This window comes from Poecile atricapillus, chromosome 5, assembly GCF_030490865.1.
Source record: "Poecile atricapillus isolate bPoeAtr1 chromosome 5, bPoeAtr1.hap1, whole genome shotgun sequence".
Lineage (NCBI taxonomy): Eukaryota > Metazoa > Chordata > Aves > Passeriformes > Paridae > Poecile > Poecile atricapillus.
The window spans coordinates 9,616,049-9,643,087 of record NC_081253.1 but is presented as its reverse complement, the minus strand read 5'-3'; the positions used below and the strand labels follow the sequence as shown (position 1 = coordinate 9,643,087).

General features: G+C 48.1%; 1 protein-coding gene across 1 annotated transcript in view; it reads right to left on the bottom strand.

Annotated features, from left to right (window-relative positions):
• Positions 1-27,039, bottom strand: part of ITGB5 (integrin subunit beta 5) — a 57,742-nt gene that overhangs the window by 13,346 nt on the left and 17,357 nt on the right. The window contains exons 5-10 of the mRNA XM_058840155.1: positions 24,655-24,823; positions 18,604-18,765; positions 17,047-17,142; positions 15,909-15,998; positions 12,117-12,251; positions 9,418-9,847 (exon numbers count right to left, since the gene is read on the bottom strand). Of these exons, the coding sequence (XP_058696138.1) occupies positions 9,418-9,847; positions 12,117-12,251; positions 15,909-15,998; positions 17,047-17,142; positions 18,604-18,765; positions 24,655-24,823 (1,082 nt within the window). The remainder of the gene's footprint in view (positions 1-9,417; positions 9,848-12,116; positions 12,252-15,908; positions 15,999-17,046; positions 17,143-18,603; positions 18,766-24,654; positions 24,824-27,039) is intronic.

Here is a 27,039-nt window from a genome sequence, read left to right as displayed (position 1 = left end):
TGGTTCAGGTCCATCCTTCAAATAAAAAGCAGTTTAATTCCTTAACATCCTGCTGAAACACAAGTGGGTTGAATGTCCTTTCAGCTGGACCTTGTTGAGAGGAGTGGGCTGTGGAGTAGAGAGGGATTCTTCTCTGCAAAATGCAGTGCCATAGGAGCCTTGCCTAGTTCTGCGTTTGGATGTAAACACATTATTTGGTGCAAGTTCACCAAAGGTCCATGGTTTTATTACAGATATCTCCCTTTAAAAAGTACCTGAAAAAAGTCAGAATACCACTCAAAATAAGACAAAGGAGAAAAAAAAAAAAGGAGAAAGAATGAACACAACAGCATGTGCTGCACTTCCCTTTCAGATTAATTACTTAAGCTCAATTTTTTAAATGAAACTGAGCAAAATTCACAGGTTGCCAGTGCATGTCAAGAAATGCAGAGACCCAGAATTCCACTCACCTGCTGGTCTGAGGCTTTCACCTGCCTTAAAACCCCAAATACAACATTCATTTCCAAATGTGCATTTCTGTCAATAACTTTCACCAGAGAGACCAAATTCAGACACCAAACTCACAAGATGCTGGCCAGTAGAGCATTTAAAGCCAGCTTGTTCTATGACCACCTAAACCTTATTTTCTGAGTTCACCTTGGCAGGGTATTTTTTGGAACTTTGGGGTTTTTTGCCCTGGCAGGGGGCAGCTGCAAAGGACAAGGGGTTTGGGTATGTGCATGAAGCTCCCATGGTGTGCCACTTTAAGAGCAGTGCCCCAAGGATGGAGCTCTGGTTCCCTTGAAGATGTCAAAGACGTCACTCCTGTATTCTTTAATTCTGCCCGGGCATTTAATGCTTCATTAGCATGCATTAACACTTGCTAAAGGTCCGCTCAGGGACAAGGAGAAACTGCAGTGAAAAGAGGCAGGAACAGCAGCTCTCTGTGCGGGTTGGCCCTCAAGGAGCTGCTGCCAGATCTGGGGGGAGCGGCAAGGCTTGGACAGCAATAAGAGCCTGGGCAGGCAGAAAGGAGGGGTAAAAAAGGGCAGCTTTGCCCTTTCGTGCCAGGAATAGAGACTCTGGGAGAGCAGAACTCCATACACTGGGGAGAGATCTCCAGCTCAGTTGTGTTTCAGTGAAAAGCCAACACAAACCCTTGGTGTGAGCAAGGTGGGACAGGCAGGGTATGCCTGCTGCCCGGAACACCAAGGAACAAAAGGAATAAGCACAGCACTGATGGAATGGAATCATCATTTGATGATTGATTGGCAGAGTCCAACTCTGCAATAATCAATTATATTTAACAGGCAACGGTGCAATGCTAATGTCTGGTGGTGTAATAGCAAATACTGCATTCAGTTGCTATGAAAGAAATCTAGAGGAGTTTTTTGATGGAGCACAGAGCATTCTAGCTAAGAACCATCCACCTGCACTGACCTGCAGCCACCTCTGACCTGAAGCACAGCACGGGGGCTGTTAGCAGTGCAATTAGAGGGGGGACCAGGCATTTTTACATTGCAGCTACAGCACTGGCCATGCTTTCACAGGTCACAGCCAGTAGACAAGGGTCACCCCATGCTGTTTGTCTCAACCCAGAGGCCATTTGAACTCTGGGATCTTCAGCCTTTTGAAAAGACAGGGAGCAGGATGGGGAGGCACACACCCTTGGAGGAGAGTGGCACATGACTCAGTATTAAACTGAAAACAGAAGAGAAACCAGGTTAAAGGGGAAAAAATAAACTTGGAGAGGAAGAAGAGAAAGATTGGGGAAGGATGGAAAGGATGCCCTGGGAGGAAGCAGTTTCAGGAGCCAGCCAAAGACTGGAGATGTGACTAAATACATGCACTGAGTCAGCCCCATGCTCCTCCAAAAGGCCACTGAGGATCTGTGTGCCAGGCTTCATGAAGATGACATTTGGAGTGCAAACACCTCCCATGTGGTTCTCAACCCCTCTCTGCATTGGGACTATAAGCCACAGCTCCTGGAGATAAGCCAGGACACCATGGGACACCCAGAACACCATGGGACACCCTGCTGATTTTGGTCCTGGCTAATGCTCAGGAACCCTTTGCCTACAAGTTAAAACAAAACACTGCTACAGTGGAATGCTACTGCCAGCCAGCCACTCGCACAACTCAAGGGTGGAATCTCTCTACAGCCTTTCAAATCATCTGTGAGCTCAGGGCTGGGTGTCCCTGCCCTCAAATAAACCTTCCTTGCACAGAAGGTGCCCACCCTGGCACAGCAAGCACATGATGCAAGCACAGAGCACTGCAGGCTGTCTACAGTGTGAGGTAAGTGTGTCCCAGACATGTCCCTGCAGCTTCTGCTCCTCTTCACACTGTGTGAAGAGCAGACTTTCTCAATGACACTCCACACTAAAGGCTGAGAGGTTTCAAGTGTTGCTCTCAGAGCTCACTGCTGTCTGGCAAAGCATGGCCAGACCCAAGGCACCACAGGAAGCAGCCCAGGATGACCCCAGTGCTCCGACACCTTGCCAGAACAAGGCCTAAAAGCCAACATCCCACATGTGTCAGCAGCAGCAGGCACGTCCACAGTTCCTTCCTCACCTGTGGAAATGTTTTGTAAATCACTGCTTGAGTAATCATGTTCTGCTGCTCCAAAATGTTGCAAAAGCAAGGCAGCCTCATGCTCTGCAGGAGGGCAAGCAGGAATGCAGGAATACCAACAGTTCAACAGCTGGGCTCAGAAAAGATCTGGTTTATAGAAACACTTTTATTTATTTATTTATTTATTTTTAAAAAGGCCTTTTTCTTGATTTGAGACTTAGATATCGTGCAGCCAAATGACACTGAACACACAGCCAAACAGCATCTGCAGGGAGCTTGTAAACGCAGCAAGAGTGGCATCACTCTGGGCAGGATAAAGGTGGATTCAGCTGACTGCTCTTCCCTACCACAGTCCTCAGCCCTGCCTGCTCCTGCTGACCTGGTCCTTACAAGTTTTTTTAGGCTGACCCACTGGATTGGAATAAATGAAGCTGATCTAAACGTTCCATTTCGTTACAGCAATCCACATGATGTCTGTCAGTAGAACAGCTTTGCAGTTTAACCCCAGAAAAGGAACAGGACAGCAGAGATGCCCCATTTAATTTGTTTCTTACTGAATATTTGTAGTCTATTCTTACTGGAACTGTTTCACAGGTGCAGGAGGGATGTAAGCTGGAGAGGGGATGCCCACCCAGTAGTGACACCAGGGACATGTGCTCTGGCCTCAGCTCCTCACAGCTATGGGACTCAGCAAGTCAGAGGTTTGTTTTTCCTTCTTATTCAGGGGATTGTTTTGTTTTATCCATTTATTCTCTGGCACACAGACCTCTCAGGACAGAGCAGCTCCTGCAGGTGATAAAAGGAAGAGCCAAATGGTAATGCACCAAGGAGAAAGGTCTTTAGGAAGCTTGAAGATAAACATGCAGTCTGACTGAGTTTTGACCACACTATAAAAGAGAGATGGTACAGCAGTGCCATCTCCTTGTCTGTTCTGGGCATAAGGTCCCCTGGGCTCCACAAGTGGCACTGTAGGCAAGAGACCTCAGGGTGCCTGAAACCAGGTTTGTGAGCTGCCAAGGAGCCATGGGCACCCTGTGCCCCACACAGTGTGACAATATACACAGACTGCTGTGTCTTCCAGCCCAGACTTGTCTTCAGCTCCCTGTCTCCTACCCTGCTCTTGGGTGGGGAAAGGGGCAGTCACAGTGCTACAACACCCGAATGACACAGGTTTTGTTTCAGAGGACTTTACTTGGTTCTGCTCACCCCAAAGCACCCTCCCATGCCCTGCACCCTGACAGCACCTGCAGCCACCGACCCCTGAGCCCCCAACCTGCTGCTAATGACTGGGACTACTCACAAAGCAACTGGTACTGTGAGGTTACAGCACAGTGACCCGAGCTGACTGCATCCTCTGTCACCAAAATAAGCCTCAAATGTGCTGGTAGATGTGCGCTCCCCATCCTCCTCCCACATGGGAAGCAGAGCGGGATTGACCTGCGGGGCAGCCGCCCCAGAGATGGAGCTGCATCTCCCTGCAGCTGCCTGGCTCACAGCTGCACTAGCACTTAACAATAGCCAAAGGATTATTTTTAACTTCCATATTTATACGGTCCTTTTGTCTCTCCCCTTCAGGTTCTCTTTTACTAGGCAGTGCTCAGAAAAACCTACAGATAACAAGACTTGACGTGACTTAAAAGGAAAAATTGCAGATGTGGTTTAGGCTCTGTTCCCTCTCTTCTTTCTGCCACAGGCCACCCTCTTCCCTTCTGGCAGGGGTACACTTTTCAAAAGCCACCCCACCCTCAGCACAGCCACAGACAGTGGGCACAAAAGAAGCTCTCCTTCCTCCCCAAAACACATCACCTGCACCTCAGAGGTTAATAAATCAAATACTACCCATTTATTTCTTAACAGTGGCTTCTAGTAAAAGTTTAGGCATTAGGAATGAAGAGAATTAGGACCAAAAATAAAATGCTGTTGTGTGTCTGAAAGATGTGGATCACCTTTATTCTCACATCTGAGCTTTCAGATGCACACCAACATCCTCCATCCAAGAGGCAGTTACTATTACCACCCAGGACACTGGGTGTAGGTAAATAATAACTACAAAAGTATTTGTGGAAGAAAGTCTAATTCCAGACAATGTGTCCATGGGCACAGTGATTTGTATAGTAACAGATCTCATCCAAATCCCCAAATACCAGCAGAGGAATCAAACCCAAGTGCTACTCTCAAAGCATGGGGCTCTAATGCAGGACCAGAAACTGGGACACTGGCACTGAGCCATTATCCCACTGGCTGTTAAATGCATTATGGACAGGGTCAGTGAAAACAAATTGCAAAAGCATGAGTGAGGTTTCTAATTTGAGGCTGTGTTAAAACAAAACAATACAAAACAAAAAAGCCTTATCTCCCTGGGCCTTAGTAGAGGCTAAAACTTCCCTGAGCTTCCCCATTTACTACAACCAAGAGAGGAAGCATTCAGAAGTAAATACTGAGGACTTGTATGAACTCAGCAGTTTTTGAAGTGGTTTCTGCAGGGCAGCTGAAGTTGCATCATACATCAGTTTGGTTATTCTCTGCAAAATAAACCCCAAATTTTCAATGAGCTGTCTCTTCCCATATCCCATCTCAGAAGTGATTCTGGCACTTGCATGTACTTGCAGGTTTGACACCTGATGCTTTATTGCTGACCTGAGTTTTCTGTGTCACTGGAAGCCCTGTGCTGGTAAGGGAGGCCAGAGCAGCTCCTGTGCTCCAAGGCATCCCCATTGTGCTGTCACCTTAACCAGTTCAGATGCTCACAGCTGTTTACAAGCTAGAGAGACGTTGAAGGGCTTCATTTACAGGTGTGAAACTGTTTATAAATCTGACTTACTGTCCAATGCTAAAAAAAATGAAGAAGAGAAACCACAAGACCTGATTCCTCAAAGCTGGACCTCCATCAGTAGCTGCCGTTTTGCTCAGGCAGTATGGATTTTTGGGATGAGATCTTTTGTGTTTTAGGGGGAGGAATGGCTGCAGCATGACGAGTGTTCTTCTCTAATTAGTGATGTGCATGTGCACAACCAGAGTCCTGGGCTGCAGAGCACAAATGACACTCACACAAGGAGCTGGGGAACAGTAGTGGTAGGCAAGGAGATATTTCTTTAGAGACCCATATGATGCCATATTACTCTGTGTCCCCCCCATCCAAGAAAAAATAGGTCTGGAGCAACTGAAGCTAATGAAGCTTGGCCTCCAACAAGCCAGTCTTTCTTCATTAGAGGCAAATGTGTGATGCCCTTGCTGGGGCCTCTCCCCCCTCCTGCCACCTAGTTTTATGGGACCTTCAGGAATGCAATTAGGGCAGAGATGTTTCCTCCTTTGTCAAACTGCCTGGCAGGCAGCCAAGGAGTTCAAAAGCCTGTGGGTTGTGCAGCCAGCTGCCCCTTCCCCAACCCAGCTGCAGGCAGGAGGGCTTTCTGCCCCTCTCCCACAGCCACCCACATTTCAGAGCAGAGTGACGTGCCAAAGACCTCAATGCAAAAAGACAACCTCTCCACCCAAAGAAAAACTGGGAGTAAAGCATTTGAGAGTTTGGGAAGCCTCTGCCTGCTGTATCAGAGCACAGTGCTGCAGATAATCCAGCCAAATTTCTTTTGGAAGAACAGAATACTTGTGCAACCCACCCCCTATGGCCCCTCCAGAAGCTGGATTAATGGTTTGAAACAGCTACTCTGGAGCTGTTAACTGGACTTGGGGAGCAGCAGAACAAATGCCACTTATTAGTGGCCAAGTGACACTGATTCTGAGTTGGATTCAATTTGAATTAACATTTACTCCACATTATAAATTACTCCATTTTCCCACCTGCCTCACCAATGCAGGAGGCACATTAAACCTCCCACTAACAGAAATGAAATTCTTGCTGACTCTTTAGATTCTTTCTCATCTAAAATCTGCTTCTCCACTTCATGATGGGGACTACAAAAGGGCTGGAGCCATAGGCAGCACTGTATGCAGGTGCAGATGAAGGCAACTCTCCTCTCAAATGCTGACAAAATGAGGCTCCAACATTTATAAACAGACCCAGGAATTTCAAACTTTTTTTCCTAGCCAAAGGACCAAATGTCAAGAGACAAGAAACAAGTTCATTTCAGAGTATTTCAACCCCACTTGGCTTTCACTGGGAATACAGGGTGCCTGAGCATAAATTCCACCCATCCCTGTGCCATGGCAGTGACTCAGTGGGGACAGCTTTACTACAGTTCGTACAAGGAAGAAATACCCGCACTGGTTGGTGGTGGGCTCATGGGACCTCTGAGCTGAGCCATGCCATAAACCACAGCCATGTAGGTGCAAAGCAGTTTGCCTGAGTTTTACTTCTCAGCTCTCCTCCTGGTGCCCCCCAAAACCTCAGCTTGAGTTAGACTGGCTGTTTTCTCACCAGCTCTGTCCAAGATGCCACCCTGAGGTTCATGGCATCATCTTGTTCAACAGCTGGGGCAGGTGTAAATGCATTTTGATGGGGGACACCACAGCCTGTGTGCTAAACCTGAGGCTGGATTCCACTGTTCAAAGTACAGTCAGTCATCAGAAATGCACTGAGAGGCAGTGACTGCCTCCTATGCAACCAGAGGATTCAAAAGGTATAAAAAAACCCTTGACAGCAGTGATGAGCTTCCCTCATGGGTCCAAGCCAAGAAACTCCCAAGCAAGGACAAGACAATAACCTGCAGCAAAATGACAGCCCCCTACATGCTACTTTTTTGGTTTGTGCATTAGCTAAAACCTGTTGGTCTCCCCCTGAACTCCCTCAGAGAGTGATAGGCACAGGGATGACAGAGCCTGTCAGGGACAGACAGGATGCCCAGGAAAAGACAGAGTGAGAGCAGGGTGTCCCTTCACCCCCTAGCAGGAACAAAAACAGCAACCAGCCACTGTACCAACTGCCCTGGGAATCAACCTGCTCCCAAGACATCACCCAAACTCTTCTGGCCAAGTCTACTACATATGCTGGTGGACAGATGTTCAGTGTTGAACTAAACACAGCTTTGGGCATAGCCCTGCCATGCAAGCTTGTGGGGGGCTGATAAATCCGAAGACTCTTGGCCTGACAAAATCACCTCAAAATGTTATTTCACTGGCACAGTACTTGCTACAACTCAGATTTAGCACCACGAGTGCTGGAATTTATGGAAAAGAAAAAAGCCAACAAACCACCTCACGCAGCCATGCCAGACTCCATCGCATCCCTCGAGCAAAGAGCTTGCTTGGCCTCAGCCCACCCTTTGTTTTCTTTCATAACTATAAAAAGGACTTTTAAATTACTTTAAAAAACTTCAGCAAGTCCCAAACCAGCTATGCTGCTCTTCCCAGCACCAGACATCCCCAGAGGGACCGAAGCAAGAAGCTGCAGCAGAAGATACATAACTTGCTTTCCTGCAGAGCTCTGGCCCTCCTGCTGAAAAGGAAATTTGAGCAGAGGAGTGTCCTTCCCTTGTAGCAACTGCTACAGCAGTAACTCACAACCTCACTTTATAGCATTGCTGCCCTGCTTGCTTTTTGGGTGGGATGATGCTATCAAAGCAATTGGTCTTCTGGAGAGCTTCCAGGCAGCAGTGCTCCTAATTACCTCACTGCTGAGGTTAATTTTTCCCCCCATCTACTTTCAAACACCTTTCTCCTGCTTGTTCCCCCATCTTTCCACTCATGCACCAGCAGGGAGAGCCCCACAGACCTCCCCAGTCCGGGCAGTCACTGCCAGGGTGGAACCGGCCTTTCCCACTGCTCTGCAGCAGGGATCTCCAGGGCAATTCCAAACCCAGAGCATTGTCTGCCTCATCTTCAGCAGTGACAAAACCACTAGCCAGGCTACAGGAAAATTAACACAAACATCCTCTTTCCACCTAACAACACAACTGCCTCAAACAGCCAGAAAATTGCAACCAAAGCTTTAATGCCCCACTCTGAAATATGCAGGGTAAGATAAACAGCAGTGGAAAAAAACACCACTTCCCTGGAGAAAATATATAAAGTAGCTATTTTTTCCAAGCTTACACTTGTTTGGAATTTTTGTCCAAGGTTTTTAGCTACAGAAATATTTCACTTGCTTGAAAGCAGGCAAATTTTAAAGAACAACCCTTTGCCCTGATCCAACTGAGGGAATTTTGTCTGAGGGCTAATCCAGGCAATTATGTTCAAGGTAAATTATTTGACCTTGGACTGATGGGGTTTTAAAACCATTTTAGCAAACACAGCTAAATAACTCTTCTACCTTTGTTTAAGCAAAGCTGCCTGGTTACAGCTTTCCCACTGAATGACTTGTTTTCCCAGTGGGAGAAAAATCCATACAAAAAACAGCTCTAGGAATCTTTAAAATGGATTTTCTCTAATAAGTAACAGCCTGAAACACAATCTTTCCTTTCACCTGCGATGCACCAGGGGATTACGCCAAATACTTCATCTTTAAAAGAAGATTGTTTCTGCCTAGGCAGGGAAGGATGGCACACATAGGAAAAACCAACCTATGAAAACACCAAAAAAGCCTCAGAGAATTCAAGCCTCTGCTGGTTTACACTTTCCTAAGGAAATACATCAGCGTGCAAGAGATGTGCATAGTTACATCGAATTAACACCACCAAAGCCAAGACTCTGCTCATCTCTGCGGGACCCAGGCAGCAGACACGCCTGCAGGGAAGGAGCCTTTGACTCCAATGCTCAAAACCCAGTTCTGATGAAGATAATGCAATTTTTTCTCTTAACTGTGGAAGCATTTAAACCTCTCCCTCTTTTTCCCATGAGGAAAAGAAATGGAGCACAGACTCCTCCAGCAACAGAGCAGATTCCCCACACACTCCAGCCCAGCAACCTTCCCCATTTTGGGGCAGTTTTTGCACTGCTACGACACGGAGGCCGCGAGGGAGGAAAGGCTCCTACCTGAGCAGAGGACTCCCTTGTACCTGGCGCAGGAGAAGTCGTCGCACTCGCAGAAGGGCCCGTAGATGTTGCCGAACTCGCTCTCGTAGCAGAGGCACTGGTTGCAGCTGCACTCCCCTCTGCCGCTGCACAGGGGCTTGCCCTCGGCCTCGCGGCACAGGCCATGGTGCAGGTCCCCGCTGGCCCCCTCCTCGCACTCGCAGCGGGCCCCCAGGTAGCCGGGCTCGCACTGGCACAGCCCGCAGGCGTAGGTCCCGTTGCCGCTGCATTTGCCGCTGGCCGGAGCGGCGCGGCCCGTGCAGCCGCACAGGCAGCTGTAGGTCACGGCCACCTCCAGCGTGTCCCGAAAGCCGGCCGGCTTGATGGTGAACGTGTGGGCCGTGTCCTCGGCAGGGCAGCTCCGCGCCTCCACGGCCACCTCGAAGGAAACCTGCGGGGAGATGTAAGGTAACAGGCACGGCCCCAAAGCAGCTGTCAGCTGTGTTCCCCAGCAGAGAAGAGCGAACGGGGAAAATCCACGGAGCAATTGCAGGGAACGGGGCCCAGCTCAGCACGGCAGAGCTTCATTCCCAGGTGTGAGGAAAAGCCCCAGACAGTTGCGCATCCAGCAGGGCACCTGCAGCTCAATGCACCAATACCCGCCAGTCCCATGAGGGGCTGGGCATCGAAAGCATTTTAAAACTCTCTGTCAGCCATTCACAGCAATTTTCCCCATCAGGCACCACTGGTTTCTGTGCAGTGGGAAGGAACCTGCCTATTCCCATGAAATAAACGGAGCAAAACTCTAGCAAATAGCCCAGTTTTCATGCCATTAAATATACTAAACTCTCTCAAAACAAGCACTATCAAAGATCTAACCAGCAGAGCAAAGAACCCAACGTGCCTATAAGATCATGGATTTAAAAGGTTTTATGGAACTCCTGATTTGCATGTGGAAATGTGTATCAGCCCCACAGTCCCAAGCTTTTGGCATGCTGCTCACAGGCCATTTTTAATGGATGCTTCTATCAAGCCTGACTTCAGAAGGGTTGTACACATCATTAAATGGTTATACATCACACCTCTACTTGTTTTATGTTGCTACAATCCAGTGTCAGGGATTTTCTCTTTGAGAAAACCAAGACCATACTTTGGTTGCTTGCTTGGCCCCCGATTTAATCCTGCTCTTTGTTAGGGCTGGCCAGCACTGCCCAGAGCTGCCAGTTAGCAAGGAGGATTAACCTTATTCCAAGGAAATGAGACCCCTTCCTAGGCTGCAGGAAGGAATGCTTTCTCTCTGGGGACGTTTGGGGGTCACCTTAAGCTCTCAGTGACTTCACTGTCCCACAGGTCAAGGGGCGATGTGCCAACGAAGACACAGCAGCCACCCCTGACAGGAGAGCTGCACCCCCAGGAAACCTCCCTTGACCCCCTCCCATTCCCAAGGCCTGAAGCAATTAGGATAGAAGCTCAAATTACAGAGGAGGAGATCAGAAAGCAAGCTAAGGAGATCAGGGTAATCCTGCTCCCTTTCACCCGCTGACACCCACAGCCCCAGGACTAAACCCTGGCAGATTAGGGTCCAGTGCCAGCATTATCCTCTTTGGGGAAACTTTCTTAGCAGGAGTCAAATCTCAAGACACGTGGAAGCAATGGGGCAGAAAGCAGTTGAAAAGAGAGGGTGGAGGTACACGACCCCACAATCCTGTGGCATCTCTGCCTGTGCAGGCACCTCGACACTTAGGGTGCCCCAAAAATGGAGCGGTGACAGTGCCAGGTCCCTCCTGCACTCACACCAGACCCTTAATAGCACAAGCTGCACCAGCTGGAACAATGCTCCTGCCAGAGCTGGGAGCCCAGGATCAACCACCAGATTGACTCTGCTTCCTTGGGGGTTCAAGTTTTGCTGTAGGAACAAGGAGCTACAGGTATTGTTTTTACCCACCTATACATGAGCCAGGAAATTCAGTTTAAAAAGCAAGGCCACCTCTCTGTTTAACACCTCACATGATCCTTATTTGGTGGGGTAAAACTCCAGCCACTGTTGACTCTTTCAAACAATATTTATATGCCAGAGCACTGAGAGCTCTGGAATGTTTGCAAAGCCACTCTTCTCAAATAAGGCAATCAGGCTGCTAACGAGCCCACACCCATGGCCTCAGACAGCAAAAGTCTGAAGAAAGGGAGGCGGTTCCCCACTGACCCGAGCCTTCCTGCCCTAGCCCTGCAGCCCAGCAACTCATTTATCTGCATCAATACTCAATTTAAACAAGCAAAGCTTAGCTTCACTGCTTTTTAAAAAGCACAGGATGGATTATGCCATGTTAACATTTATTTCAGTCTGTGCTGCCATTCAATAACCTAGGAACTGAGCACAGGAGAGCTGCCCATGGAATTTCACAGGTCAGAGTGTGATGTGAATATGTGATTAAGGGAAAAAAGCCCATTTTTGACTATTGCATCCTGCTGCATGATCAGGACCTTTAGTTCACTACCATAGACAAGATGCCTGTATTCCCCCTTTCCTCACAGCTCACCTTGGACTGACCTGCACCACCCCAGAACTGCTTCTAGCAGAGTCACTCTGTGGGTTTCTGTATCATCCTGAGGAAAGCAGGGAAAAAATGGACAAAACTGTGTTTTATTGCCCAGGACCACTCATCAACCAAGGGAAGCGGGTGAAACAGCCTCTCCAGGGAAGAGATTGAAAGCAGACTCACCGTATCTCCGATTTTGAGATCCCCACACTTCCTGAGCCCAGGATAGGACAGCCCATCCTGGCATGTGGCAGTGAAGCTCAAGCCAATGTCCTCAGGGCTGTCCCAGACTGTGAGCTCCACCTTGGATCGAATACTCTGGAAACACAATGGGAAAGCAAACCATCAAACTCCCAAAGACAGAAAGGTTTCTTCTCCTTTAGTCTCTTCTCCTGGTGTTTCCAGAGGGTGGGTAGGACATCTCTGCACCTATATGAAAGAAATCACCCCTGCACACACATTGACATTTGAGTTTGACTGAACCAGGCCAGAAGAATTCTGATGATCACAACTAGATTCACAGGGAGCAGCCTACCACCCCTGCAGGTGGCTTATGACCTCTAGGACAGGTGTAATGGATACTGCAGCCAGTACCAGAAATACATGAATGCACAAGAAAAAGAAGAAAATCTTCTTGACCACAACAGAATATCTCTGGAGGTCACAGCTTTCTGTGCACACTGCGCCTTCTCCTCCCCATAAACCAGCTCCTGAGCAAAGTGCAAAGCCTGCCTCTCCACTGGCAGCTGTGCTACAATGCCTGTTGTGCAGCACAGAGAGGACATGAAACTGCACTAACTCTGTCCTGCTTTCTTCATTTTACCCAACTGGTCAGAAAAATGTCTTCTCCCACTTAGAAGGAAAAGCTGAACAAAAAGAACCCTTTCATAAGTGTAAGCTGGAAACAGCACCATGGGAAAAAATTAATGAAAAATCTCTTTCTTTGTAAAACTTTTCAAAGTGAAGAGCATTTTCCATTTGTGAGGTTTTGGTGTGCTTCTACCCCTTTCTTCTGATTCTCAACTCTCTGCCCTGCTGCATACACAGACTTTTTAAGTCACAACAAAATGAAGTTTATAAATATTAATTCAGAATGACATTGTTTTGTTTAATTCTTCCAATGGCTGGAACTGATTTTTATACCAGTGGTGTCCAAAAACAACAAAGTTTTTCAAATTGGAGCTTTTTGTACAAATATGCTTATTATCCAAAGCCAGATTGCAGCTCCATCCCTCTTCCCCTTGTCCCCAGCCCTCACCAAAGAGGCCAGATTAAGGAAAATGCTAATTCAGACCCCACATGTGATGACAAAAGCAGGGTTCACATGCCTGCAAAGAGCCAATGCTTCTAGAAATGTGCAGGAAATAAATGAGTTTTTGCCAGGTAAATCTAAACAGTCCTTGAGGAAAGAAAGGAATAATTTCCCATCTCTCCACTGTAGAGAAACCTTTCATGGGGCAGCAACCGGGAGCATACAGAACATGCACTGCCCGTGGGCTGAACGCTGCGTGCACCAATTGCCAATTAATCCATGGATACTGCTCCACCCCAAACCATCCTGTAGAAATCAGCTGCTACACTGGTGTGCTCCCCTGTCTTCTCTCCCAGAGCATCCCATCAGTAACATGGCAGAAAACAGGACACCAGGCCAGGCCTCAGTGTCACCTTGCACAAGCTCATCCTACGTTCCTACACAGATGCCAAGTCCTCTTATTAGCTCTACAGAGTCGTGCTGTTACCCTAAATGCAGTGCCATCACTATCAGCCCCTTGGCACTGTTACACACCAGTGTCTTCTCACAACACCACAGCCACCACACCATGCAGGGCTACAACAAGAAACACTCTTGCTTGCAACAAGAAACACTCCCACAACCTGCCTGGATTTGGTTCAGGAAAGTGCTTCTTAAACCAGCATCCCATTTGCTCTCATCAGTCCAAATCCAGCCCTGTGTCTGGGCACAGCCTCCCATGAGCTTCCAATTCCCAGGTATGTTGAGATTTGGGGGAAGGGCAGGGACAAAGCAGTCTGATCTCTTTTGTTCACACCTGGTGGGATGAGGGAGAGGGGACAGCATGCTGGGCAGATGAAAAGGGAGATGGAAGATGAAGAAACGGGGAAAAGCGATCTTGAGGGTAACATAGGCCCTGGGCAAGTCTGATGTGCGCATAGGTGAGGGGAAGCAGATGAGAGAGAACCAGAGGTGGACAAAACACTGAAAGGGAGGGACTGAGCCCAGGCCCAGAACATCAGCGACTGCCACCCCGCAGGAGAAGACAGTCCCTGCTGCAGATGAAGGATTTCTCCAGGCTCAGACCTTCCTTTACACAGGGAATACAAAAACATTCACTCCCATTTGGGAAACAGAATTTCAGCCATCTCCCTCAGTGAGAACTTCCTCAGCCATTTCAGGAAAAAAACAAAGCTACCAAGAGGAGATGGGCTGGGCAAGTGCCAGGTTTCTGGTAGCCTCAGGCTGACTGTGGCACAGGCGGGAGCTACCAGCTCCTGCCAGCACTCCGGGGGTCCCAGCCCGCACCCACCACGCAGCTGAACAGGTAAGAAACTAACCCCAGTGTCAGCAGTCACACAGAGCTCATTCCATGGGGCACCTCGACCTAAGCACACAAGTGGTTTCCAGCCAGCTGTGCTGGAAAGCTCACAAGCAAAGAGAAGGAAGGACAGTGGCACAGCCACAGGATTCCCAATGGTTTTCATCAGCTTGTACTGATCTGCAAAAGCTTGAGGGGTGGTGAAATGGAGGCATGAATGCATCTTACACCTGCAAAAACAAGGCCAAGGGAGGCTTCCACGTGATGGTACTGAGGCCACAAGCAAAGTCAATGTGAAATAAATATTAATTTCTTTCTCTCCAGCCAAGCATCTCAGCCACAAAACACTCCTACCTCAAGGGGACAGACTGGGACAACTGGGCTTTTGATTAGCAGTATCTCCTGGGCCTTATTAGCAGCATTAACTGTTTATCACCTTCCTCAGAGGGTGAAGCTTTGGGAACCACTCTTCCCAAGGGCATAACCAAATGCTGCTTAAACTGCAGGAAGCTGGAGGAAAGGAAAGAAGAACTTTACAGATCACACAGAGCACACCACCACCCTACATGGATTCTGGATGTGTAAACTCCTCCAAAGAAATTCTTGACTCCCTGCACTAATGAACATAGTACCAAGAAGAGCTTGCAGCCATTGAAAGCTGTGCCCACAGGTTCCATGCATGAGCAACTCTACCTGAGGGCTGACCTGTTATGGGGTCAGATCTCCATACCCAACACCCAGCAATATCCTTGCAGGATCATGAAGACCTGACCCATAAGAATTCAGGAAGAAATCAACACAAATGTTGACACTAACTATGCTATGAACATGCAATTTAGCTGCTTCTATTTGATCTGCCCCCCTGATCTTCATGGAGATGGACGACATCAGGTCAGTAGTACAACTCCAGGTCCCTTGCTGTCCTCCTCACTGTGGCAGGGCAGGCTGTACTGGCAGTGTCACATAGGCAGGGCTCCTTTGAGAGCATGGTGATACTCATAGGGTGTTGAAAACAAATGTGGGCTGCACAGAGGGCAACACAAGGATGCAACCTTATCTGGACCTGCTCCCATCCTTGAGAGGCCTCTGAACATCAAGTAACAAAGAAATAATCTATTTTACCTACTGGTAGGGTGCTCTGAGAAAGATCTGTTTTAGATGCGGGCTGTGTTTTGTGGGCAATTCTGCACATAAGAGACATGAGGTGAAATTTGCGGTCCCACAGGCTCTCTTGGGTATCCATGCTTCTTTTCCTCCTCATACACCTTGTTTCCCTTCCTAGGGTGGACATCCCAGCTCCAGCAGTGTGGAGAGGACAGGGGAGGGAGGCAGCCAAGCTGGGTGGAGCTCACCAGGGGGAGCTGAGCTGGCCAAGCTCTTAGCACTTCTCACTTCAGCAGCTGTGGTATTAAAATGAACTTACGTTGTAGGCTTTGACAATCAGCTCAATGATATTCTTGGAATCTTTGTGCAAAATCTCCACCGTTGTTCCAGGGATCAAAGTGGTAAAGTTCTTAAAAAAAAATAATAGAAGAAAGATTAATATGTTGAGGTGCAGAGGAGAAAGCAGAGGATGGGGAGGGACTGACCCCATGCCAGGGATAGGCCACACTGCCCCATCACCCAGAGATGTACATGATATGGTTTGGCTCCCATTAATGTGAAGGTTTCAAAAGTAAAGCATTGCTAATTAAGCATGTCAAATATTAAACAAAGCTCATGGCCATGGGACAGGAACAAACATACCTGTCTCTGGTGCTGGAGAGGGCAAGACCCAGCTGCTGTGCACTCGGGAAAGCTGGCACTGCAGGGAGGGAGGAGCAGCTGTCCTGACTTCCCTCACAACCCTGAGCATCCCCAGGAGAGAGGGTGGAGAACAAGCTCAGCCCTCCCTCTCCCCATGGGTGAACAGCAGCATCCCAACCATAGCAACACGGCTGCTTGTTGTTCCTGCTTGAGCCTCGAGGGCCTCGGCAGAGGTTTCCAAAAGCGACCCCGCCTGAAACACCACCCCTGCATCGGCAGAGCAGCAAAACCCCGCAGGGCAGCTCTAGACACAGGTTGGTCTTTGTGCCTTAGGTCAACTTTCCTTTTGGAGGGGAGAGCAGGAATGGCAGGAGAGTTGAAATTGTGTGTGGCACGTCAGGGCCCTGGACTCTGTGATGGAAAAACACAGCTGGGCAGAAACGCTGTGCATGATTAGGTAATGGGATTAAGTCACTGCAGAATGGGCCGAGCAGGTTTCTGCTCTCTGGCACGCTGCACGCTGGCAGCCGTCCGAACATCCAGATTAACATGGAGTCTATTTTAGCTCTTCACATGCTCGCTAACACATATATATCTGTTTGCTCTAAGCAGCTTTACTGCTTTCTGCTGAAAGGACTAGCAGGGCTGAGCCTTGCCTGCCTGCACCGGGCAGCCTGTGGCCACATGCATGCACCCATATCACTGCACACACGTGTTTATAACTGCACACACTCATGTTTGCAGCTGCCTGCACTCCTCAGGGCCTCAAGAGGCTCCTCAGTCTCTCCAAGTTCAGGCAGCTCAGCAACACTTACCTTGTACAGGATGTAATGACTTTTCGTAACAGCGAAAATCAGGTGGATATTGTTTTCAGCAAGTTTCTCCCCAAGAAGTGCCAGAGAAGGATAATCCTAGAGGGAAAAAAAAGGGAAGAAAGACTGGTGGGTAACACAGAAACAAAGACTAATTTCATTACTCTTCTGTTCCCAACAGCAAAATTCATTCCAGACACATGGCATGTTTTGTTGTGCGATGAAGCCCCACATGTGCCAGCACAATCCCAACTAAAATATCAAATCTGTTAAATATTTCTACTGCATTCCTCACTAGAATACAAGACTGACAATACCACTAGCCACAGCAATACCCAAACACTGGGTTTACTTCTTTCCCCTTTCTATTTTGCCATCAGCAGATGCACATGTGCTAAATGTCTGCTAGCTCAAGGGGTGTGAGGCAGGGAGATCTAGAACTGCAAAAAGTGGAAATGTATCAATTTTTTTCTCCCAAAGCAGAAACATCCATTGCCTGTTCTTTCTGCATACTGGGAGCATAAAGAGATTACAATAAACTCTTTAATTCTGCAGATTTACCAGGCAGAGAGGATGGCAAGAAGACACTGCACTAGCAACAGAATAAGGAACTAGGGCTCAGTTTCAAGAGACCAGCTTGAGTTTAAAACTCACACCTGCTTCTGAAGTGCTGTCCTTAGGAAAAAACATCTCATTTACTTGAAGACTGGAGGGCTGACTGAGAGCCTCTGAGATTCAAACATGGAAATACCAAGGCAGCATCCCCCATGCCAGCTCCCCAGCATTAACTCCACGTAAGGGAGCCAGCTGGGGACTGTGGTCCCTTACATATACATCCACTTGGTAGGATTGCACAGGGGATTCCACTGCAGAGCCCAGCTTCTGACCTTAACACGGCCATCCAGATTGCCCTCCCCTCACAGGGTGACATTCAGGAACAAAAATCATGATTAGTGTATGTGATCTGCTGAATAAAGCACTATTCTGCAGAAGGATGGGATAATGAAGTGGCAGGCAAGTGTTCATTCATCCCAGAAGCTTCCTCCACTGAGTTCAATTTTTAAAAAGGATTAGTTTGCCTGATTATTACTAAGACTTATGTTAGTGTTGTGCTCAAAGCTGTGAATAAAAGCAGCATTCTGTTGTACCTGCTAGTTTAGCAACATTAAGGTAGATACACCCTCCTCAGGAAGAGTCCTCTGAACAGTCCTCAAACTCCACCCTCCTCAGACATACTTTAGAAAAGGGATGACATACTATGTTTCCTCTACCCTTTGCAGGCAAAATGTAATGCTCTTCAAGACACCAAGTTACTTTTCCACCCCTTGCAATGAGCTTTGAAGGAACTCACTAAGTCACCAACTCATTTTTGAACATCACAGAAGCACTCACTATGGGGGAATGCCTAAGGGCAGAGCAAATTTCATTTGCAAACTGCAGAAGCTGGGTTAAACCAGGCACTGCGTTTGCCAAAAGCTGCTGGACTAGGGGTTGGCTGGTCTCCAGAGAGGTCCACCAACCCTCGAGGTCTTTAAGGGCTGGGCCCCGTGCCCCACTCACCAGCTGGCTGGACGCGCTGTACTCGTTGGCTTCATTCAGGTGGCACTGGCCATCGTGGGGCTGCACCAGCCCCCCCAGCTTCCCATCCAGGGCTATGTGGGGCACATCGTCCGTGGTGAAGACCAGCAGGTGAGACGCCTCCTTACGCCAGCCAATCTTCTCCTGGAGGACAGCAAACCCTGTGAGACAGGAGCCTGCCCCTGCAAGCCCACGCTTCACCCCTCACCCTGCACATGGTCCCAGCCACGTGCCTGCCCTGCAGCAGACCCATTAGCATTAATTAGGAGAGTACCATGCTCCTGTCCACCCATCCCTGGTACAAAAACAAAATGTCAGGAGCCCATCCAGCATTTCCCAGCATCTCCTTCCAGCACACTTAATTTGAAAGGCATGAGGCGGTATGCGGACTGTCCACCAGACCTTCTCTACCCAGATCCAAGAGTAAGAATTTCAGCTGCTTTTATAGCCAAAGGAGACCTGCCAACTTCCTCCACACACATTTAATCTGACCTTGTTTCCTCAGCTCTGTGGAGCAGCCAACACAACAGCAAGAGCTGCGATATCCCCGCTCAGCATTTTCATTACTGCCCGCTCATAAAGGCTGTTTCTGAGCTGTGATGGACAAAGCCAGGTCCCTGCCTGAGGGGACTGGCTTTGGTACACCCACATTCATGCCCAGGCACTCTGCCCTGGTCCCTTTCTGCTCTTTCCCTTTTCTCCTGGAAGCAGTGGTGCCTCTGCTATTTCATTGTACAGCTCTACACAGCTCCATGCCCCTGCACCACAGCCCAGGAGGGGAGTGGTACACAGCCAGAGAAGAGCAGGGACTTTGGGCATTGGTGCTGGCACTAATCCCACACAACCACTCTGCACAGTGCTGCTCTGATAATTTCTGCCTATGTACAATCATGGTGATGTCAAGACACGCTGCAATGGTCCCTGCAAAAGCACTGAGGTGTCAAGCACAGCACATGAAGCGTCCTCTGACCCCTCCTTGGTCCCTCTGTGCAAGGACCAGACATTATCACTGTCTTTGCATGAACAGAGATGCAAAGACAGATTTTTTTTCAAGTAAAGGGATAAGATCCAGATTACAAACATTTCCTTCCCATGGAGCTTCCTCAGGTTTCCAAGTTTTCATCAGCCTGAGAAGCGGATCTGTGCCTGTAACAGCACACTGAAGCACTTTGTTGCAATGGAAATGGAAGGAAATAGAAGTGCCTAAAGGAAATTTTTGCAAACTAGAGCTCTGCAGCAAATTCCCCTCTGCTCAGTGGCTGCTCCTGCTGCCAGGTCACTCCCAAGCTGGGTGGGCAGGGGTCTTGCTGCTGACCATGGCAGGGAGATCCTGCAATGGCACAGACTGGAGGCACAAAATCCCATCATGCAGAGCTTCCCTTGCTGGCCCCTTGGCCACACTGACCAGCAAAGACACAGCCCCACACCTTCCCTGTCCACACACTTCCAGCATCCCTCTCCTTCCAGACCCTGGCTCAGAATCACAAATCCTTTGGGAAGACACAAGGGAAAAGCTAGTAGAAGGTCACTGATGGGATCATGGTGCAGATGGAGATACCCAGCTCCTCCAGAGTTACTGCTCAGCTTATTTAGCAAAACCCAAACTCATCCCTGTTTACAGGAAGGTGCTGGCCCATCCTATGGAAAGCACTGGCGTGGGCAGGGCAGGAGGGCAGAGCAGGCAGAAGGGTGCAGAATCATCTGTGCCAGTGCAATTTTCGCCTCCAAATGTGAGTCATAGCCCAAAGCCTGCTGATCTTTCCGATAAATATAACTCTTGCTTCAGGGACACTATTCCAGAGTCGATTCCTTTTTCCTCCCAATTACAGAAGTTTTATTTTCTTTATTGACATTTTAAAGACCCCCACAATGCATATAAGGCCATAGGAAGAAATTTTTGGCAACACACATCCTTTACCATGCACCGGCACATTGCAGTCCAGTTCAGGAAGCAATGAGGACTTTTTTGCTCTGGGAAGCAGGATTCATTCCACTGAAGTTACCCCACTGGACAAAAGGCTAAAACTTCATGCCAAAACATAACCTCTTAAGAATTCAACACAAAAGTGATTACAGCTCTAATAATGCAAGAGGCAGTTTTCAGTCTACTCAGCCACCAGACAGAAGCCCATCCAATTCACTTTCCTTTGAGTATCCAAAGCTGATTTCTTTTTAAATGATTAAGGCCAAGAAACTCCCAAAGAGATTAGAAGGATTAATCTGAGTTTCATTTCCTTAGAAATGTGCTGCACACAAAGAAAAGGAGCTGCATTCAAGCAGCAGTTACAAAGTCACTTCAGGGGTGCTGGTGCTGGTCACCTGCCTGCTAAGCCCACCTTTAAATCATGGGTTAAGCATTCCTTTGCAGACAAACCCTCCATGACTCTGACACAATTTCCCACGTAAACAATATCAAAACTGCTGTGGCTGCTCAGTTCAGGAACTCACTGAAAGCAATGAGCACCCACAGTCTCAGTGCCAATATCCAGGCACAGAAAGTATGTGACGCCTCAGAGCATCAAACCAGGGTGCCTTGGATGGGCTGGCTGAGCCCGTGATGATCCCACACAGAAAAAAAAAGGCTGTAGGCCTATGAAAAAAGTCCCCCCAAGGAGGCTGGCATGCCAAGGAGCATCTCATACCGCCTCTGCCAGTGGCTTCCAGGCACTGGAAAATACAGCTCTTCAGCATGCAGTTTCCACTGAGAAACACAGAGCAGCACTCTGCTCTGCTTAAAGCAAATAGGCAAGGAGAATTTCATTTATTTTTATTGGCCTGGGATTGCTGAACAAAAAGCCCTGCACTGATGCCTACTCCCTCATCTGGTTTTTGAACCTTTATGGGATAAGTAGGATTTTTAAGGCAGGGGCAGGACTGGGCCCAAAGCAGAGTAACATGTTTCCACAGGGCTGGAAGTGCTACGGATCCTGCCCCTACTCCTATGACCAGCTGCACCCCAAAAAAACAGCTTCTCACTGCATATAGCCAATAGTGACAGGCTGACAAAACTGACACAGCTGCCTCAGCACAGCTCTCCAAATACTATTGAGAAAGCTGCAAAGCCTGTATTTCCATGCCTGAATAAATACCTACATTTATACTTTGGGCACTGAATAAAAGCCATTAATTGCCAAGACTCAGTTGCCAGGAGACCCCCCTGGATTCATCAATTTGTCTAAAACTTCACCAGTTTCTCAGGTGCAGACTTTCTTGGAAGCAAGAAACAAATACAGGTGCAAGGCAAGTATGCCTTAGGGATCAAAAGCCAAAACCTCCTTCATTTGGTACTGCTCTGAAAGGCACCTCAGTGTCTCCCACATGCCTTGGCTATTGCCACATGCCAGTGTCTAGCAAGCACCAATCAAAACAATTCCAAAAGATGCTTTGTTTTCCAATCTAGCATTATCTCTTTGGTGCATCTTAGCATATAAGATCTGAAACATACACATAGCACTGAGCCATATGAGGCTTGCACTTAGAGAATGGCAAAAAGCCTAAATACTGCAAATGGAAAATGTAATTATGGAAGGGTGATTAATATTCCTGGCATACTATTTTAGCATCAGAAAAAAGGCTTATTGTCTCTGGCTCTTTCATTGCCTTGAGAATAACATTTACCATATCTTCATCTTTCAGAAAGGAGCCAAACCCTGGGCATGCTCCTTAGTCTCTATTAGCTGTATAAACTTTCCCCATTTCTTGGGTTGAAAACCGGGCCAAAAAATTACTCCAGTGCTACATAGCCCTTGGGCAGCTCATGCAGAAGAAATGCTTGTTATGCATTGCAGTGTAAAAACATCTAGTCAACACAGGAGGTATTGTTTCTGACACCTCAGAAGGGGAGGAGAAGCCCTTGTTTAGACACCATGGCTTGGAGACAGCCAGGCTGTGCTACGCTGTGACCAGCTCTCCCCTCAATGCTGAGCACAAAGTGCTTCATGGCAACACACTGCATGTCCCCAAGACAGGTGACTTTCTAAGGTGATAACTACCCTGGAAAAAGCTGGAGCATGCCAGTGAGATGGAATGGGATGCCACAGCAGTGATGAGGAAACCCACCCCTGAAGTCACCAAAGTACCCATATGCTGCTCCTCTTGCAAGGGGGGAATAGTTCCTGAGTTAACAGAAACTAACTGCCTCTTTCTCAGATTTTCATCCTCATGATACTCCATTAGTCACTACAGGATGAAAAACTCCATGCCAAGAACATCCTTGTCAGCAAGCTGCACTTCACTGCCACCCCAGATGTCTGCAACCCTCACCCATCTCAGTGGTGTTGAGCTTCACCACAGCCCACAGCTGCTGACCAGTCTGGGCCATCGCTTGGGGACCACAAGGGAAATTGAGCAATAAGTTCCCATTTTCTCTCTGGGACCAAACATCCTAATGTCAATCAGCTGCCCTGAAATTTTGCTTTTTTTAACTCTGGACAGACAGAGTCTTTGCTGCTCATGGCTGTGATGAGAGGCAGCTGCTCCATCCAGAGCAAGGGACTGCCAATGCAGCACGAGTCACGGCACAGACGGTTCTCCTGCCTTGCACACCAGTCCCATGGACTTCCTTTCCCACACCCAAGCTCCAGTAATTAATTAACTGCTGTGGCTGCAGAAATTTGTTGTCATGACCTGCCACATCATGCCAACAGCCACGCATGAGCACATGCTCACCTTTGCTCACCATTTCTAGAGGGTGCTCATTCCTGAATTTAGATGGTACCAGCATCTTAAATTCATCTTCTAAATTTAGAAGGGACCAGGCTGTGCATTCAAGAAGAACAGTTAAAGATTTTGGTCCTTACCAACAGTCTGAGACTGGCACAAATATAGAGGAAATATCTTGGCATGTCTCCTGCCTACCACCAGCACTTCAGAAATGAGCCCTTCTGATACACACTGAAGTACTGCTGCACCATAGGGAAATATTTGCCTGTTTTTGCAATAACATTGTGGAAGTGAGTGCAAAAACCCACATGGTGAATGGCACAACTGAGTCACCATCCTGAGCCAGGATCTGGAGGGAGACCTGCTCTAACCATGGGAGCCACCTCTCCAAAACTGAGAAGCACTTTATATCCAGACAATTATTGGGAGCAGCATTGTAGTTGTGCCAACAACAATATACGTGGGAAGATGCCCCAATGGAGCAGGTTCAGTCCTGCCAAGACCATGAAGCACAGCAAAACCAACCCAGACAAGGAAAGATCTGGTTTCCCACATGCCTGCATCCCATCGCTCCCACAGACCATTCCTATCTCTCCCAGCTCCCATAATTCAGACCCCGAAGAAAACATGCCCAACCGAAAGGACTATGCAAGGCTGAAGCAAAAACAAAGCAAATTGCAGCAATAGGGGAAATAGCAAATAGAACCATTTCTGATGAGCAGGGAAGCTCAGACTCATGTCAGAGTGGAGCAAACACTTCCATTCATGACAAAGGGATACGGAGCAAGCCAACTACTTGTTCCAGACAGATCTTCAAGAACCATCTCCAAAAACCCTAAGGACATGGCTAACATGGCACCAAGCTAATGAACTCTGCTCCAGTTCTGCTGACAAAGAGGGAGAGAAGGCTATCAGCACCCAGAGGTGAGATCATCCCCCCACACACCAGGAGGGCAAGTAGGAGCAGTAGGAACCAGCTCCAACTCTCAACATGGGTCAACTGCTGCAAGATGTGTTTGACACACCCTTGAAAAGCACATCGAGCTGACATGCAGCGCTCCTGCACACAAGTGTATGTGAATCTTAAAGGATTCTGTCTCAGGTGTTCAGCACCAAAGGTCTAACTGTGTAATGAAGTTTGCATTTGCAAAAGCTCCATTTTTATCCCCTTAAACTAGAAAAATAATTAACCTTTTCTCCTTTGCCTGTTTATCTACAAAAGCACATAAAAACAAAAGCCTGTACTTTTAAAAGCATTTTTCAGTTTCTCCAAGAAAAATTTAGTAGTTACTTCTAAGAAATGGCAAACTGAAGCTCTGCCTTGGTTCAAGAACAGAGCAGAAGAAACCTCCAGAAATCAGAGCAACTCACCTTGCACACAGCAGCCTGCAAAATGGCATCGAAGCCGCCCTCTGGAGCATCTCGGTTGCGGGAAACCTTCTGTTTCTGGACTTCTTCATTGAAACGGTCGACTTTATCCGTCAGGGACAGGAGGTGGCGGAAGCCAAAGGATGGGACACAGCTGGGGAACAGCTTATAACTGTGGGAAGAACAGAGTGGTCAGCTGGGAGGAACCCCACCCACAGCCAAGAACTGCAGAAGCTCCCAGCTCTACCAGGTTGGTCTCCAAAATTCTGTTCAGAGGGTTGGAATACTTTCACAATGCTTCATATTTTGGACACTTCGATTTCTGGCTATTTTTCTACAAAACCCTACAGTAGAGCCCATATTGTTTTGTTTCCCCTCAGGGACTTTCAGAAGCTGAAGTTTCCAGAGATCCCACCAGGACTTGAACATCTCTCTCCATGTATGGTGTGAGCAGAGACACTGAGCACCAGCCTACCCTGGGCCATGCAGCCCTGCAGTTTCACTGCTTATAAAGTGGTTTTCACACAGGGATTCTGCAGCCAAGGATGCAACCCAGTGATGGAGAGGCTGTGTCTGGTAGATCCACTCTCCTCAGCAGCCCAGGAGGGTCATGGGAGCTGTGTCCCACACCTGCAGAACCAGTGGGCTGGTGTTAAAGGGCAGGAGCATCACTCAGGAGAGCTACCTTTCCTCTCTTCTACAGTATGGATTTTCACCATGTCATCCAGTTTTCTTGCCAGTACGAGCCAGCCTACACCTTCTGCACATCACCAGGCACCTGGCAATTGCCCAGCATGAGATGAAATAATAACCAACACCAGCTCAAGCTTCCTCCCACTCTCCCTGCAAAGCTGGTGAGCAAAAACCATCTCTGCTTCCCAGGGTGCCACTGGAACAGAAACTTAGGATGTTCCCTGAGGCAGAGAAATGATTTGGCAGGCTACCAGGAAACCTTTTTTTTTCCATACAAAACCATGAGAAGTTTTGGTGCTCACCTGGAGAGCTCAGCAAAGAAGCTCATGTGGCATGGAAAGTCAGTGAGTGTGTGCAGGAAAGAGGGATGGGAAGGGTTAAGAAGAAATGTGTTTAAAAAGGTCTGGCACTAATTCACTCTTATCTTTAAACATATAACCCAGAGAGCAATTAAAAGCCTCAGCTGACACGACCCACTATGGGTAAGTTGCAAGAGACTTTTTATATAAAAGGAGTATTTAAAATTTACCATCACTGAGAATTCAAATCCCTCACAAGGGACTCCAGAGCAGGGATTTCCATCCACACAGCCACACAGACACCTAACCACGGGGCAGGTCTCATTGCCCTGGGCTTGGTTGGCAATTAGAGCCATCCCTTTTGATCCATGATCCATGTCCAGACTTGCATTGCGCTCGCACCCAGGGCAAGGCAAGGGGTTTGCTGTGTCTGAAACCTCTGCACTTCAGGGTGTCAGCACTGCCCTTAGCCCATCAGGATGCCGAGTTAGGAGCAGAGGTGATAAAGGAGAGAGACAAGGGAAACAGGGCTGCACCTCACCCAGACATGCAAGTCAGTCACCACCACAAGGAAGAGGAGGGGAGAGCCTGGACCAGGGGAAAAAAACACAAATTGCAGCTTTTCTTAGATGCGGAATGGTTTGTTTTGACACCAGAAATAGCTGCAAACAAAACAACACCTGACAACCCATCTGGCTGCACCAGTGAGTGACACATGGCAGCAGCCAGAGACCCACACAGAGCAGGCTGGGGAAGGAGATTCCACCAGAGAGCAGGGAGCCAGCACCCCTGGTTTGGATGATGAAGAGACACATGGCAACTGGAAGGGAGCACCAACCAGATGAGCTGTTGTGGGCAATCCTTCCTAAAAGTTTTCCCAAGACCAGGCTGGCTTAAAGTAACCCATAGAAAGAAAAGCAGCCATCTGGGTAAAGCCAAAGGAACACACAGATAGCTTGATCATAGTGGGAAAAGCTGAGGTGACAGCTCTGGATGTTCTTGATAAAAGGTCATTGGGAGTTTTGGGTACACCTGATTGCTGAGTTGTCCAGGTCCATTCTCTCCTCCTTTTGCACCCTTCTCCTCCTGCATGTTTCACTCAGCAAAAGCCATGTCACTCCAATTAAATCACACACCAGCCAAACAAAGCTTCCAAGATTTCTCCAGCTGGAGCCTGTCCCCAGCCTAAGGGCAGGTGTCAGAGACTGAGGATGACAGAGGTGACTGAGAGGATCCCTCAGAGGCTATGCCAAATTTCTGGGAGAAGCACTATAAAGAGTGTGGTGTGCAATGCCATTGTGGCAGAGACACCTTCCTGGCTCAGTGTGGTCACCTTCACCTCATGATTAAAGCAAGAGTTTAATCCATTGTTAAAATCCATTTGACTTTCCACTCA